Source organism: Chenopodium quinoa, unplaced genomic scaffold (genome assembly GCF_001683475.1).
Source record: "Chenopodium quinoa cultivar QQ74 unplaced genomic scaffold, ASM168347v1, whole genome shotgun sequence".
Taxonomy (NCBI): Eukaryota; Viridiplantae; Streptophyta; class Magnoliopsida; order Caryophyllales; family Amaranthaceae; genus Chenopodium; species Chenopodium quinoa.
In genome coordinates, this window is record NW_018744080.1 from 3,345,428 (window position 1) to 3,359,416 (window position 13,989).

Genomic DNA, 13,989 nt, shown 5'->3' on the forward strand with positions numbered 1-13,989 from the left:
AAATAGTGATCATACATCTCCTACATAACCAACTCTAACATCAACCAAATATACTCCAATCATAATAAATAATCCCAACTCTTACAATTTCACTCATAAAATATAATAATGAAGAAATAGAGTGAATAAACAAACTTTATTTTCCAAATTTGAATTTTTTTTATTGAAGCTCAAATTTTCTCTTCTTTTGATCAACCTCCAACTAGAACATTTGAACATTGAACAATTTTTTCTTTTTACTTTTTTTTTTCTATTGAAGTTCACTTGTTTTTTTTTTTTTTTTTTTGAACTTCTCTTTTTTTCTTCATAACATCATACTTTATTTTTTCAAGAAAATATAACTTTCAAACTCATCAAAAATAAACATGATAAAAAACAAAACAACTTCTCAAATCCCACCCAAATTGCGCAAATAATAAGCACACTACAAAATCCCTCACCTCACTCACTAATAGCTCCCCCAAGCCAAGCTTGGGACTAGTAACCAATGGGGCAAAATAGGCTTGTAATACGACTAATAAACAACAAAAGGTCAAGGCAATAACATGGGGTAGCAAGAAGGGAACAAATGTATCTACAATATTTGGAGGCCACCTAAAAGAACAAATGCCTTCGTCCTCCACAATGTGCATAATAATGAATCATATAAACATTACTTATAGTAGCAAACCAATACTCAAATTCATTGACATACCAGGAATTATGTAACTATCACACATTCCTAACCAAGTCAACTAGTCAAGCACTATATTCACAAGTAGTTGGACAAAATTGACGCATGTTAAAGTTTCAGGGCAATCAAACATCAAATCATGATCGACTAATCCACAATGCTTATCATCAAATACCAGGAATCAAAACAATTTTTCTCAAAGTAAGGGGGCACTGGGAAGCATGATTTACAATTCATTGGAACAAAAATAACCTAAGAAAGTAATAAAATCTATACTAAGAAAAATAAAAATAAAAAGAGAAGAGAGAGAGTGAAAGATGTACCATACGAACACGAGAACCTCCCCCCAAGCTAAATCAGAAAGAAAATTGGGCAAGAAAGAAACAAAGTGTTAGTGGGAAAAAGTTCAAATTTGAGTTAGGTGCACTATTCTGATCATAACTTTTGATATATAAATGATAATACAGTGATTCCAATTGCATTGGAAACTAGACTTGAAGAGCTTTCCAATGACAGGTCACACGCAAAAATCGGATAAGAAACGCAAAAGTTATGGCCTGTCGAAGTTGACTAAGTTTGCTGACGTGTACGCGCGCCTGATCGGGCCCGTGCTATGGATTTGACGGGGCAGCTTGCTGCTGCTAATTGCCCCCGGATTCCTCTAGCCCTTCGATCTTTTCTCAACTTTTCTAGTATCTCTGCACAAAATCACACTCCCACAAATATAAGATATACTCTCCTCTACCTCTCTAAAACAAAACAAAAAGAAAACACACAAACAAATAAAAAAAAAACTAAATAAAAAGCAACAAAATACGGGTTGCCTCCCGCAAAGCGCTAGTTTATCAAGGTCCCGCTCGACAATAATCCTTCTCTCAATCGCAAGAATTCAATGCGTTGAGTAACTTATCAAACGCTCCTGCAAACATTTCATTAAGCACTATATAGGGCTTAATAGCAAGCACATTTATCCTTACAAAGAAAAAGTTAGGAGCACATAAAGAGAACTCAAGGTAGAAAGAAAAATCAAAAGAGGGAGATGAAAATACACCACAACCTTCTACTTCCTCCGCTAAAAATTTAGAATTAATATAACGAACATGGAGGTAGTCATTGTCTTTATCATCCAATAATGACTTTAAAATTTTACCCTCACAAATAACTTCATCATCAAAAAAAGAATTATCAACCACCGTTTCTACATCTAATGATTTTTCAATCACCGATTCGTCAACTAATGATTTTTCAACCACAAATTCTATAACCGATGGTTCTTCATCCTCAATAACATTCATATTATTATAGTGTCCATAGACTTTTTCATCAAGAGCCTTCTAATAACTTTCGTTAGCAACTAATCGTTTCCGAATATGATCATATGTATATGGAAAGACTCTAAAATCATACGGAGCACGCACAAAAAACTCACTATAAGGGCATTCAGGATTTTCATGACAAAGACGTTGACAACTACAATAGTTAGGTGCTGCATAAAAATTATATAATTCTTGTAGTGACATAAGCATGGATATTTTTCAACTCATAAAAAAAAATAAAAATAAAATAAATAAATAAAATAAAATAAAAATAAAACAAAATAAAACAAAATAATCTAGACTCTAATAATAACTAGAAATAAAAAATAAAACCGTTTCCCCGGCAACGACACCAAATTTTGACAGGGTAAAGTCGTATCCCCTAATAAAAAATAATTACCTAAATCTCTAACTAAAGTAGATAGAGAAGTAGGGTCGAACTCCACAGGGAAACAAGTCTTTTTAATTCTAATTAGTTGTTATAATCTAAATTATTTAAGTAACCAATATTTATAATTAAGTAAGAAACTAAACTACTAAGGTTGAGAATAGGAAGAAAACAATATATGAAAGGATCTAGGGCATAGGTTCACCAATAAATAATACTCCAGGGTAAAACATAGTAATCAATCATTGACATTGCATAAATAACATGATTAACAGGCTCTCGCAATTTATTAACCAACATAGATCTAACAGGCTCTCGCAATTTACTAGATCTAAGTTCTTATTGAAAATGCCTTTAATATCAAATTAACATCTGCTCGATTCATCAATTTAACATTGCTATACTTTTACAAGCCGCAATTGTAAAACATTATAACAATTCAATAAGAAATTATCATGCAATACCAATAATCAATAATAGTCAATCATCAATGCATCAATTAACCCTATTGTAAAGGGCTCTCGCTACGTATTACAATCACACAATTAATTTACCGGTATTAAATCTCATCTCTCGAATTTTGATTTAACCATTTATAAATTAACTTGCCTATTGAAATTAGACCTAAACATTAATTCTCATCTCTCGATTCTTGAATCAATATTGTCAAACTCATGCATAAAAGATAGGCCTAATCTAGTCACAGAGCATTAAATCAATCAATTGGAAATTGATCTAGCATTGATAATTAACAACAATAAATTACCCCTTCATATTATTTATGGATCCCCATAAACCCTAGAAATAAAACTACTCACACATATTAAAAACTAAACAAATCAAAGCAATAAAATAAGTCATGATGAAAGGAAACAAGATTAAGAGAAGAGAAATCGTTACCAAACTAATCTGTATTAATGGAAATAATCAAGAACAAAAATTGAGAGAAGAGTTAAAAGAGAGAAAAGATCCTAAGTAGAGAGAGAAAGTCTAAGAGAATAATTAAGAGAGTAAAGAAAGAGTAAAAAAAAAAGGAGAAGAAGAAAGAGGTCCTAAAAACGTATTACGGAGGAGTATTTATACTCCGTACAAAAATCCTAAACTAAAACAAACTTAAACGACGCTAATCGTCTCCTAACAATAATACGCGCCCGATCGCGCGCGCCTTTTTTGCTCATTACTACTAATCTCGCGCCCGGCCGGGCGCGTCACCGTGCGCCAGCCTAAGCTTCTCCCGCCCGGCCGGGCGCGCCTCTGGGCGCCAGCGTTTTTGGCTGGGTGGCTCTCTTGGGCCACTATTTGGACTACGATTGGGCTCCAATTCTTCGGGCCAATCTGGGTTTCCTCTTTGGGTCTTGAATACTCGGTCCAAATGCCCCGGTATCACACATACCAAGCCCTTAATCACTGGTTTGATTGCTCTAATCGCCCCTGGGCTATAAAATCTGGTCGTGCTTCTCCAATGTTCGTAATTGCTCCAAAATATCTCGGAAAAATACTCAAAAAGTATAAATCCCTGCAAAAGTCAACCAAATCTACGAAAACACTAGAAAACACCAATTAGTAATAAAAGTGGCTCTAAAGAGCCAAAAACACTACTAATTAAGACCAAGGGACGGGGGTATAATACTATATAAAATAGACACATCAGCTGGCATATCTAGTTTTATTTTGTATTTCTTTGATGTTGGCAAGGCTGGTGTGGACCGAAGGAAGGAGAGGGGGGAGGGTTGTGTTGAATTGTCATTATGCACACCCTAATTAAAGTTGATCCTTCCCTATACAACCAACATTAAAGTTGGTGCAACTCTACACTAGCTTTAGTTGGCGCTATTCTATCACTTCTATGAATCCTAAGCAATAATTGTTGTCATACTTCTCCGCTTTGAACTAATGGTCACACTCAGCCATTCCAAAATTATGATTACACTTTTACTATTTCTATTTTGGAACATAGGACGTACATTATTTATTCCTTCTTTCCAAACATTTACTCCACTTACTTTATCTAAGTATACTTTTCTTATGACATTCCTTAACTATACATAATCTTATAATTTATCTCTTCACTTTTTTCTTTTCTCTTACTTTCCAATGATTGCCTTGGTTGTGATGAAAAGCAAACCATAACCATTATTTTTAAATGAAGGGAGTACAAGACATATGTTCCTTCTGAATTTTTTTTTCATCCCAAACCATGGAGCCAAGCCAAACCAGCAAACAAGATTAAGTCAGATAAGAACACTAAATATCCAATCACACAAGAAATTTCTTGGTTTGTATCTCGGCCATCTTGTTTTTCTAAAACCTTCTTTGAAAACCTCTTCTACAAGTTTTCATTTACCAGATTTGTATGAGCTTAAGATACTTCCTGAATCTTTATGAGCTTTTATTTATATTGATTTAACTTGTTCACAGTTAGTTGCTAGAGTCTACACGGACGAATTGGAATTTGAAACCTACATTCGCTCAGATTTGTATGGTACCTGCAATCAAGAGAAGTGAGTACATTATATGTGTGTTTAATTAAACATTCATTGAAGTTTTTGTTTTACCCTTTTAGAATGGCGGGCTGATTGAATTTTGCAAGATTCTTGATAGAATGTCTCAGTACAGGAGATTAAACTATTGTAGGATTTAGTGTGTGCATGTGTGTGTGCCAAACCATGTAAATTCTGTTTATTCAGCTTGTTTTTCAGTGTAGACTCATTTTTTTATTTTTTTGTCTTTTTTTTCTTTCAGGAATTGTCCATATCCTAAAATCAGAGGGGCAGTGGTATTTCACAGTCAAAGTCCTAAGTTATATGACTACAGTATTCGCCTTAACCACACATGGGCTTTCTCCGGGTTTCCTGATGTCAAATCCATCATGGATGTTGATGGTCCTTATCTTAATGACTTGGAACTGGGTGTGAACACCATTCCAATTTTGCAGTATGGATTTAGTGGTTTCTTGACTGTATGATCTCTTCCTATACCTATACAACCATTTTTGCACATTTTTTACCTATCTGCCTGCCTTTTTATAATCAGTCATGCAATTGTAATTAGTTCTCTGGGAAAGAGCTGCATTGTAGGAATTACATGTGCAGTCCTGTGTTGGTATCAAGTATGGTAAATAGGATTATAGAAGGGAAAAAAAAAACATATTTTACAATTATGCATACTATATGCTTATAGAATAATGTACCTGAATTTATGTCAAACTTTTTCTTTCGTTTAGGACCTTGGTGATATGTGTAGTTAATGGACATGTGGGGGCCATGTATTAGTGTTTCATAAAGACATTAGTTCACTTTTAGACTGTTAGTCTTTATGTTATTGGAATTGATAATGTGTATCAATTAGTGATATAGAGTTCTACTGCACCATGAAATTTCTTTTTAGCCTATACTTAAACAGTTGATCTGGTGAAACTCAAATCTTAGTTGCATTTGTCTCATAGGTCTCGTATTCATCAGAGAGGCTAGGAGATCCTATAATGTAAAACATTGTTTAGAAACTTTAAGGCTATGTTTGGATAACAAAAAATGGAAGGAAAGGAAGGGAAGGGAAAGGGAGGGAGACAAACTTCCTTGTTTGGATAATATGTTGGGGGAGGGAAGGGAAGGGGAGGGGGAGGGAGGGATCCATTTTCCCTCCTCCTTTAATAAAGACCATCCCTTCAAAATTGGAGAGATTTGGAGGGAAAATGGAGCTCATCATTTCCTCCACTTTCCCTTCCTTCCCCTTCCTCCTATTTTCCTCCCTTCCATTTCCCTTCTAATTTGTTATCCAAACTTAGCATAAGTGTTAATGTAGATGTTTTTTTTTTTTTTTTTTTTTTTTTTTTTTTTTTTTTTTTGTAAAAAGCAATGTCTTTCTACAGCTCCTTGCCACATGGAACCCCTTGTTTTTAGTTACAACATAGTGACTTGAGTTGCCACTTGATTCATTAATTGGTAGTGTCTTCTCATTATCATAAAAGGATGATAGTTATGTTGAGACTTTAGATCTCTATCTTCCCAAGCAGAGGTGGATCTGGGGCCAAAAAGTTGGGGGGGCTAAGGTTTGACCCCCCAACCACAACATTTTATATGCAATAAATAGACATCAAATTGCTTATAAGGAACAACTCCAAAATTCTTAGGGGGGTCAGGCCCTTGCCAGCCTAAACAAAGTTCCGCCACTATTCCCAAGTCTATGCTCTAAATATACTAAGCCACACGAGCTTTGACAATTCTGTGACAAACTATATAATTTTAATTTATTATGTGGTGGGCAAAATGAACGCAGAGCACACCACATCCCGTTAGCAATACAATCATATTAAATAAAGGGAAGATAGCTATCCCATCTCCCTCAATCAAAGACATCATTATACAACCACACGTACTAATAACCATCTTGGATGAGTTTTTGGAGCCTGAGTCTTGTATTGTTTCTGCAGCATGGTAGAGGAGTGCTTTATCTTAGGTCAACATTGAAGTTTGGCTTTATTTATGTGAAATCAAGAAATTTCTTATGTTAGTTTCAATGACAAACTAAATGGCTTTTCTACATTCTATAACAAACCAAATACCTGTAATTTTATAGTCATCAACAAAATGTGACTTACTTTGTAGATCTAGAATATATGACTTTAAAATTCTTTTGTTGATTTGTATGAAATTTCTGAAATATGTGTGATTGTAGAGATTTCATGTTTGCAGCTCATACCCTATATTCTGAAACTTTTCCTATTAAATGAAGAGTAATTGTTGATCTATAACAACAGAAATGGCGATTAGCATGTTCGTATGTCAGATTGTGCTTTACATAAACAACTATGTTGAAAGTTATGAAACTTTTTGCATTTCTTGGCCTGGTTAGTAGGTTATTTGACTCTTGATTACTGTACTATTTTATAACTGTTTTGATTAAATCTTGCATATTACTATCATCTATACCTGTAAACTCAATCGCCCCAAGTTACTTTTATGTATAAACGTAGGACCAAGCTTCTATTTAATATTGAAGTTTATTACAATTCAAATAGCCAAATAACTAAGTGATTGCCAATGGTGTAAGTTAGGCCTCCAGCCGTGTTATGTTGCTATCTAGCATTTACTATAAGTTGCCTTCTTGGACTCTTCATCGTTGCCACTGTGTGCTGTAATCGTATGTTAACTATTATCACTGCAGGGTTTGATTTTTATTCATTTTAATTTAATTCTTGGTGCAGCTTCAACAAGTTCTCGATTCCTTCATAATATTTGCTGCTCAGGAATCTGATATTAGCAACATTTCTGATGGCTCTGAAGCCCCTGTGTTCAATTCCTTTGACATACAATCCTCGCTGAAGTTTCCTTCAATGCAGTTCATTCCTTCAAACATACGGCTGGTTCCTTTTCCAACTCGTGATTACACTGATGATGAGTTCCAATTTATTATTAAGAAAGTTATGGGAGTATTGTATGTAACATTTGTTTTCTCATTATAAGCTTACATTTGCAGAATATAAGCCTTTAGTTGTTCACGTCTTTGTATTGTGATGCACAGGTACCTGCTGGGTTTTCTTTACCCCATATCTCGCCTGATAAGTTATTCTGTTTTTGAAAAGGTTGGATAATGAATGGGTGATACTTGAAACAAGCAAATAGCTATTATGTATATCTTATATTTCTTAGTTCTGGCCTGAGCTTATTTCATTTTTGTTATTCTAGGAGCAAAAAATCAAGGATGGGCTATACATGATGGGTCTTAAAAGTGACATTTTTCAAATCTCATGGTTTATAACTTACGCTCTACAGGTATTTAATGCACTACACCTTCTGAAGTTCAACCACAATAAGTTTTATTTTGTCGGATGTGTCCTGCTTGTTCTTTGCTTGCTTCTGAATATTTTTTCATCCTTTATAGTTTATACATCTTGTCAAAACATCCTTTATGGACGTCTCATAGAGTTGTTAATTTCATATAATAGAATCTTAACATTATATGCTATTGGGTTATATAATAATGTAGTCCAACTATACCCTATCTTCTTTAAACAATCCCAGCTATTGATTAATTTTGGGATAATCTCAACATTGGGGGTTGTCTTTTCAAAGCAGTTCCATATGACTTGAGACCTGTGTAATAAGTTTAAGAAAAATCGACCTGATTGTTTAAATGACCTAATTTATTCAAATTACCTTTATTCAACATTCAATTGAGGCAAAAAAAAAAAAAAAAAAATTTGTTATTTTGAGCCTTAATTTTGAAATTTTCAGTTATGGTGAATAATTAGCTTAGTTTTTGAATTGACGTCATTATGGTTTTTTTTTTTTGTATTTAGACAATTTTAATGGTTGGTAATTACAAAATCATTTAAAAAAAGATGTACTACCTCCGTTAACTTTTAGTTGCAACTTTGGAATATTTTATATCTCACAAATAATACCCCAAAGTTGCAACTAAAAGTTAATGGAGGTAGTATAATATTGATAATACATTTAAATTAGGTTATGAAATTTTAAAATAAATTCACATTGAAATATACCCAAACATTTGCCAAAATTTGAAATTGTTAAAGTGCCCTAAAACTTTTTATTTTATTTTTTATTTTTTTTGGCCATTGCTAGCATTCGCTATTCACAACTTGTATTTGAAAAGACCCAATTTTAAATAATCCAAACTTGAAACCTACCAATTGACAAATTTGACAGATTTAGCTTGGAGCTGAGCAAGCTTAGGGCCTAATGCCCTCTATTCAGCTTACAATTTTCTGAGTGATTTGGTTTGAGAAAATGGGATTTTGGGGATCACTTGTCTAATGAGGTTGTACAGAATTGATGGTATCTTGGGGGATCAAGTGTATATCTGGGGCAAATTGTGCTTAGCGTTTTTTTTTGGGCACATTCACATGGGTGTTTTTTTGGCATGTCTATTTCATACTTCATCCTGTTTATTTTTTATTTATTTATTTTTAAATACAAACTCCAGACTTTTACACCATTCATGCACTCTCCTTCGACCATTTTTGTGATACTTAAAGAAAAAACATAGTCACCAAATTTTGCAATTATGAAAGAACAATGGAAGTATATAACTTGTAACTCGAATTGTTTTTCCAAAATACTTTTTTTTTGGTGGGCTTTGGTCCTCCTCTGGCTGTAATTGATTCATGGATTATGTAGCCTGTAAAGGTTGCTTATTTTGCTTATCCATTTTTGGATTTTGATGAAATTTTAATTTGGCTTCTCTCCCAATATGCAGTTTGCAGTATCTTCCGGGATCATTACCACTTTCACTATGTGCTCCCTGTTTGAGTACAGTGATAAGTCGTTGGTGTTTGTATACTTCTTTTTCTTCGGCCTTAGCGCTATAACACTTTCTTTCTTAATTTCTACATTTTTCACAAGAGCTAAAACAGCTGTGGCAGTTGGGACACTTGCATTTTTAGGAGCCTTCTTTCCTTATTATACTGTCAATGATCCAGGTGTACCAATGTCAGTATTTGAGTCTTTCATGATGGTGATAGTTTGTTAGATTTGTGTGCCTGTATCGTTTCTCTAATTTTCTTTATTCCAGGGTATTGAAGGCTGCTGCATCGTTGCTGTCTCCTACAGCCTTTGCGTTGGGATCCATAAACTTTGCAGATTATGAGAGAGCACATGTTGGATTGCGTTGGAGCAATATATGGCGTGTATGCTTACATTATTTAAGATACATTTCTCAGTATGGCTTCCTACAAGTATTAAAGTGTCTATGTTAATGGTTCATGTAGGAATCATCTGGGGTTAATTTTCTGGTCTGTCTGAGCATGATGTTGTTTGATGCACTGCTATATGGTGTGATTGGTATTTACTTGGATAAGGTATGATCATCAAAACCTCTTTGGTAACAAGGATGAAGGAATAAATGTGGTTGACAATTTGTGCTTCTTGTTCCTTTGCTAACTTTGTATTGCTAAATGCTTCTTAACTCGGAAGTACTTATTTGAAATACCAGCCTTACAAATTTTTGATTCGTTTTCTTGAAAATACAAAAATGTTGCTTGCACAACGAGACTTTTCAGTTTTGTGCATCTTAAATGGATAATATTAATCTGCCTTCATTTCAAGATATTATGCCACTTTGGTGGTCAAATAAATTGTGTTATAATGTAAAGATATCATGTAAAAACTTGTATTAATTTTATTTTTTTTTTGGTGAAATGTTAAGCTCGTTTTAATGTAATAATGTTTCTTGCATTTGATATCATTTCACAACTGAGTGGCATGAGGGAACTAAATTATGGTCAAAAGCTTACATGGTTTGACACTTAGATCACAAAAGTACGGTGTGAAATATGAAATACTTCCTCCGTTTTTTATAATTGCACTATTTGGGTTGGGCACAAGATATAAGAAAAGGTGTAAAATATGGAGTATGTCAAAAGTGCCCATGAGAAAAAAATCAAATGAGAGATAGAAAAGGTAGGGTATTAAAAGTTGTTATAACATGTGAACAAGGGTAGGTAGGGAATTTCGTGTGTGAACACAACGAAAAAGTGAAAAAAAATACCACATAAGGAAATGGTGCAATTAATATGCAACTTTTCAAAAAAGGAAAATGGTGCATTAAAAAAATGAAGTGTTTTTTTTTTTTTAAGAGAAGGGAGTTCTGATGAAGTGATGATTATTTGCAGATCTAAACCACTTGATAACTATTGCACTTAATGTGTTATCATGTTTGCCGATATTGTCACGAGTCTTTCTCCTCCAGTTTAAGTAGAAATTTCATTGGAACAGACATGCAAGCTTGATGCAAGAAAATGTTTTGTTTTTTTCCTAGTTTCTCTCCTCCCTTTTTCTCACTTTAACCTTTGTTAAGAAAAGAAAAACTATCATTTAGGTATTAGTAAATCTTTTTCTAAAGGTGTTGATCAAAAGTATTTGTTGAAGTATCTAGTAATTCTTTTGGACTAAATGGTTTATGTATGGCTAATAATTTGCAGAGTTTTTATTGTGTATTCAGGTATTACCAAAAGAGGATCATGCCAAATTTTCATGGAAGCTTATTTTGCCTAAATGCCTCAGGAGAAATAAAGATAAAATTAAGCCTTATTTTTTTGAATCTGGATTGAAAGTCGAGGGTACTAGCTTGGAAATGAAACAGCAAGAAGTTGAAGGCCGGTAGGTTGGGTCATCCACAAATCTATGTGACTAAATTTTTATCCTTCCCCTTTACTTTTTTAAATTTAGCATGTTGATGTGCAGGTGCCTCCAAATAAGGAATCTTAATAAAGTATATGCTTCCAAAAAAGGGAATTGCTGTGCTGTGAACTCATTGCAGCTGACTTTGTATGAAAATCAGATTCTTGCTCTTCTAGGTATGCATGCAGGCAGCCCTTAACTCTATTTTTTTTAACAATCCAATATTTGAAAATGTTTATTGAATATATGTTACTGGGAGATTTGTGATTAAAAGCTTAAGTTTCCAGATACATTGCAATTTATTTATCAAATTATTCATTACAGCCAGCTTTAGAATTGAAGAGGTCAGCATTCTTGTAGGATGGATGGGAGGGTTTTAAACTGCCGAACTACTAAGAGATGTGTCATCTGTGTATTATTGCTAACTTTAGCGATGTACGAAGCTAACAAATATTTTCAAAAAATAATTTAAGAAAATTAATGGCTTCCTAGTTCTCTTATCCCAAATTGAGTACTCTGAAAACACATTGCTTTGTTAATATTCAAAGCAATGTTTAATACGAATATGAAGTAGACCACTTTATTTTATGTCATCTAGGAAGACTATGCATGATTTCTCTCTGTATAATATGTTTGTTTGTTGCTAAATTTCTGCTTTATTTTATGTAGGACACAATGGGGCTGGTAAGAGCACAACCATATCTATGCTTGTTGGACTTATTCCTCCAACTTCCGGGGATGCTTTGGTTTTTGGAAAAAATATTTTGACAGATATGGTATGTGTTTCCTCAGAAGATTTTGTATAATTTAATTATATGTGCTTTCCACATTTATTTTGTTATATATCTTCAATTAGGATTTGATGTGGACGATGATGTCTGTTGATTTTGTGCTTTACGTATGTGTATGTACTGCTATCATCTATGTTTCATATAATAGTTCGCTTTCCAGATTGGGTGATTTTAATTTATCTGTACTATTTTCTGTCTTTATACTGTAGCGACGAGATCACATTTTGAAATTTTCTGAAAATATGAGCAATATACTTGTGGATTCATAGATTTGGCTATTCTTGTAAAGACTTTCCACCTTTTGTTACTAGAGGATAGTAAAAGTTGTTTCATGATTAGATGTCATATTTTTAACGCCAAGTGATTTGGTTTAAGGCCTCACTATTGGGTCAATTAATAATAGTGTACCTAATAAAATTACCAATGTCCCTAGTAAAGACATTGTGTTTGTAAAATGTTTATGTTTTGATGAAAGAGATTCAGATTTGCTCTGTATGGTTTATTTTATCGTCCTCATATTAGTGTATATAGAGGGAACTCCTAGCTGCACATTGTGTGAGATTTCCATATAATTTTGGTACGAAAATTGCATATTTTGGTACCAAAATACCAAGCAATCACATTTTTGTACCAAATTCAAAATTTTGTACCATATCATGCGGGTTTTGTACCAATTTTTTTGGGTACCAAAATATGTGATATTGGTACCAAAATTGTACTATGTGAGATTTGGAAATCTCACAGTGTGCCGCTGCGACCTACCCGTGGGCCGTGGATACAGAGAGAGTGAATGAGCTTATCCATTCTACTTGTAGTGTTTCTTTTACTGGTTGTCTTACTTTCCTACGTGGTTGTTTCTAACTTTATAAGTGTTGAATCCAGTCTAATATGTAATACTTTCTTGTCTGATGCAGAATGACATACACAAGGACTTGGGAGTATGCCCTCAAAGTGATATTCTTTTTCCTGAACTCAGTGTAAGCATTTCAAGCAATTTGGATAGTATAATCCTTGAAAACTGTGATAGTCTAGTATGATAAAATATGGTGTATAGCTAGACCTCCTCAGATCCGACAACTGCACATTGGAGGTTTATTCTGCCTTTCAGAGGCGATTAGACTGTCATTGTTCTGGTTATTTGGAGATTTGAAATGATTCATCTCAAATCTATTGATAGCTTCAAAATGTTTGTAGGCTATTGAGAACTATTTTTGACCTTTTGAAGAGGGAACACTCACACCTATGCTAAGTGGCATTTGTGCTGGTGGTGAATGGTTCTGTATTGAGTCATTGCTAAGGAGTTGTAGGGCTGATTTTCTGATGTCAATGTCTCTATTAGTTTGCTCTGTGATTTTGGCTTGAACACTTCTGCTGGTATGCTTTGACATGACTCAAATCTTTGTAGGTGAAAGAGCATTTGGAATTGTTTGGCGTGCTGAAAGGTGTGAAGGAAGATGTTCTAGAAAGGGTTGTGACAGATATGATTGATGAGGTATTATGTACTGATGGTGTGCTGGGCTCCTGAATTATGCTTGCTGCTAATTTCTTCTTTATTTATTTATTTGGTTCCATCTGTTCATGATTTCTATCTCATTGATGAGGACTCACTGTCCCCGTTTCTGCAGTATCTTTTGTTGTTTCAGTTATCTGAAATAACTCTTATAGTCTATACAAAAGAGCC

The 13,989-nt window shown here is 33.9% G+C and overlaps 1 protein-coding gene across 2 annotated transcripts in view; it reads left to right on the plus strand.

Moving 5' to 3' along the window:
• Positions 1–13,989, plus strand: part of LOC110691516 (ABC transporter A family member 1-like) — a 38,707-nt gene that overhangs the window by 8,477 nt on the left and 16,241 nt on the right. The window contains exons 4-16 of one of the 2 annotated variants that reach the window (XM_021868453.1): positions 4,796–4,878; positions 5,120–5,336; positions 7,581–7,810; positions 7,898–7,958; positions 8,062–8,148; positions 9,596–9,828; positions 9,911–10,025; positions 10,107–10,196; positions 11,339–11,496; positions 11,581–11,693; positions 12,187–12,293; positions 13,223–13,285; positions 13,714–13,800. In XM_021868453.1, coding sequence (XP_021724145.1) covers positions 4,796–4,878; positions 5,120–5,336; positions 7,581–7,810; positions 7,898–7,958; positions 8,062–8,148; positions 9,596–9,828; positions 9,911–10,025; positions 10,107–10,196; positions 11,339–11,496; positions 11,581–11,693; positions 12,187–12,293; positions 13,223–13,285; positions 13,714–13,800 — 1,644 coding nt within the window. The remainder of the gene's footprint in view (positions 1–4,795; positions 4,879–5,119; positions 5,337–7,580; positions 7,811–7,897; positions 7,959–8,061; positions 8,149–9,595; positions 9,829–9,910; positions 10,026–10,106; positions 10,197–11,338; positions 11,497–11,580; positions 11,694–12,186; positions 12,294–13,222; positions 13,286–13,713; positions 13,801–13,989) is intronic. The other variant, XM_021868454.1, reaches the window with a different exon arrangement.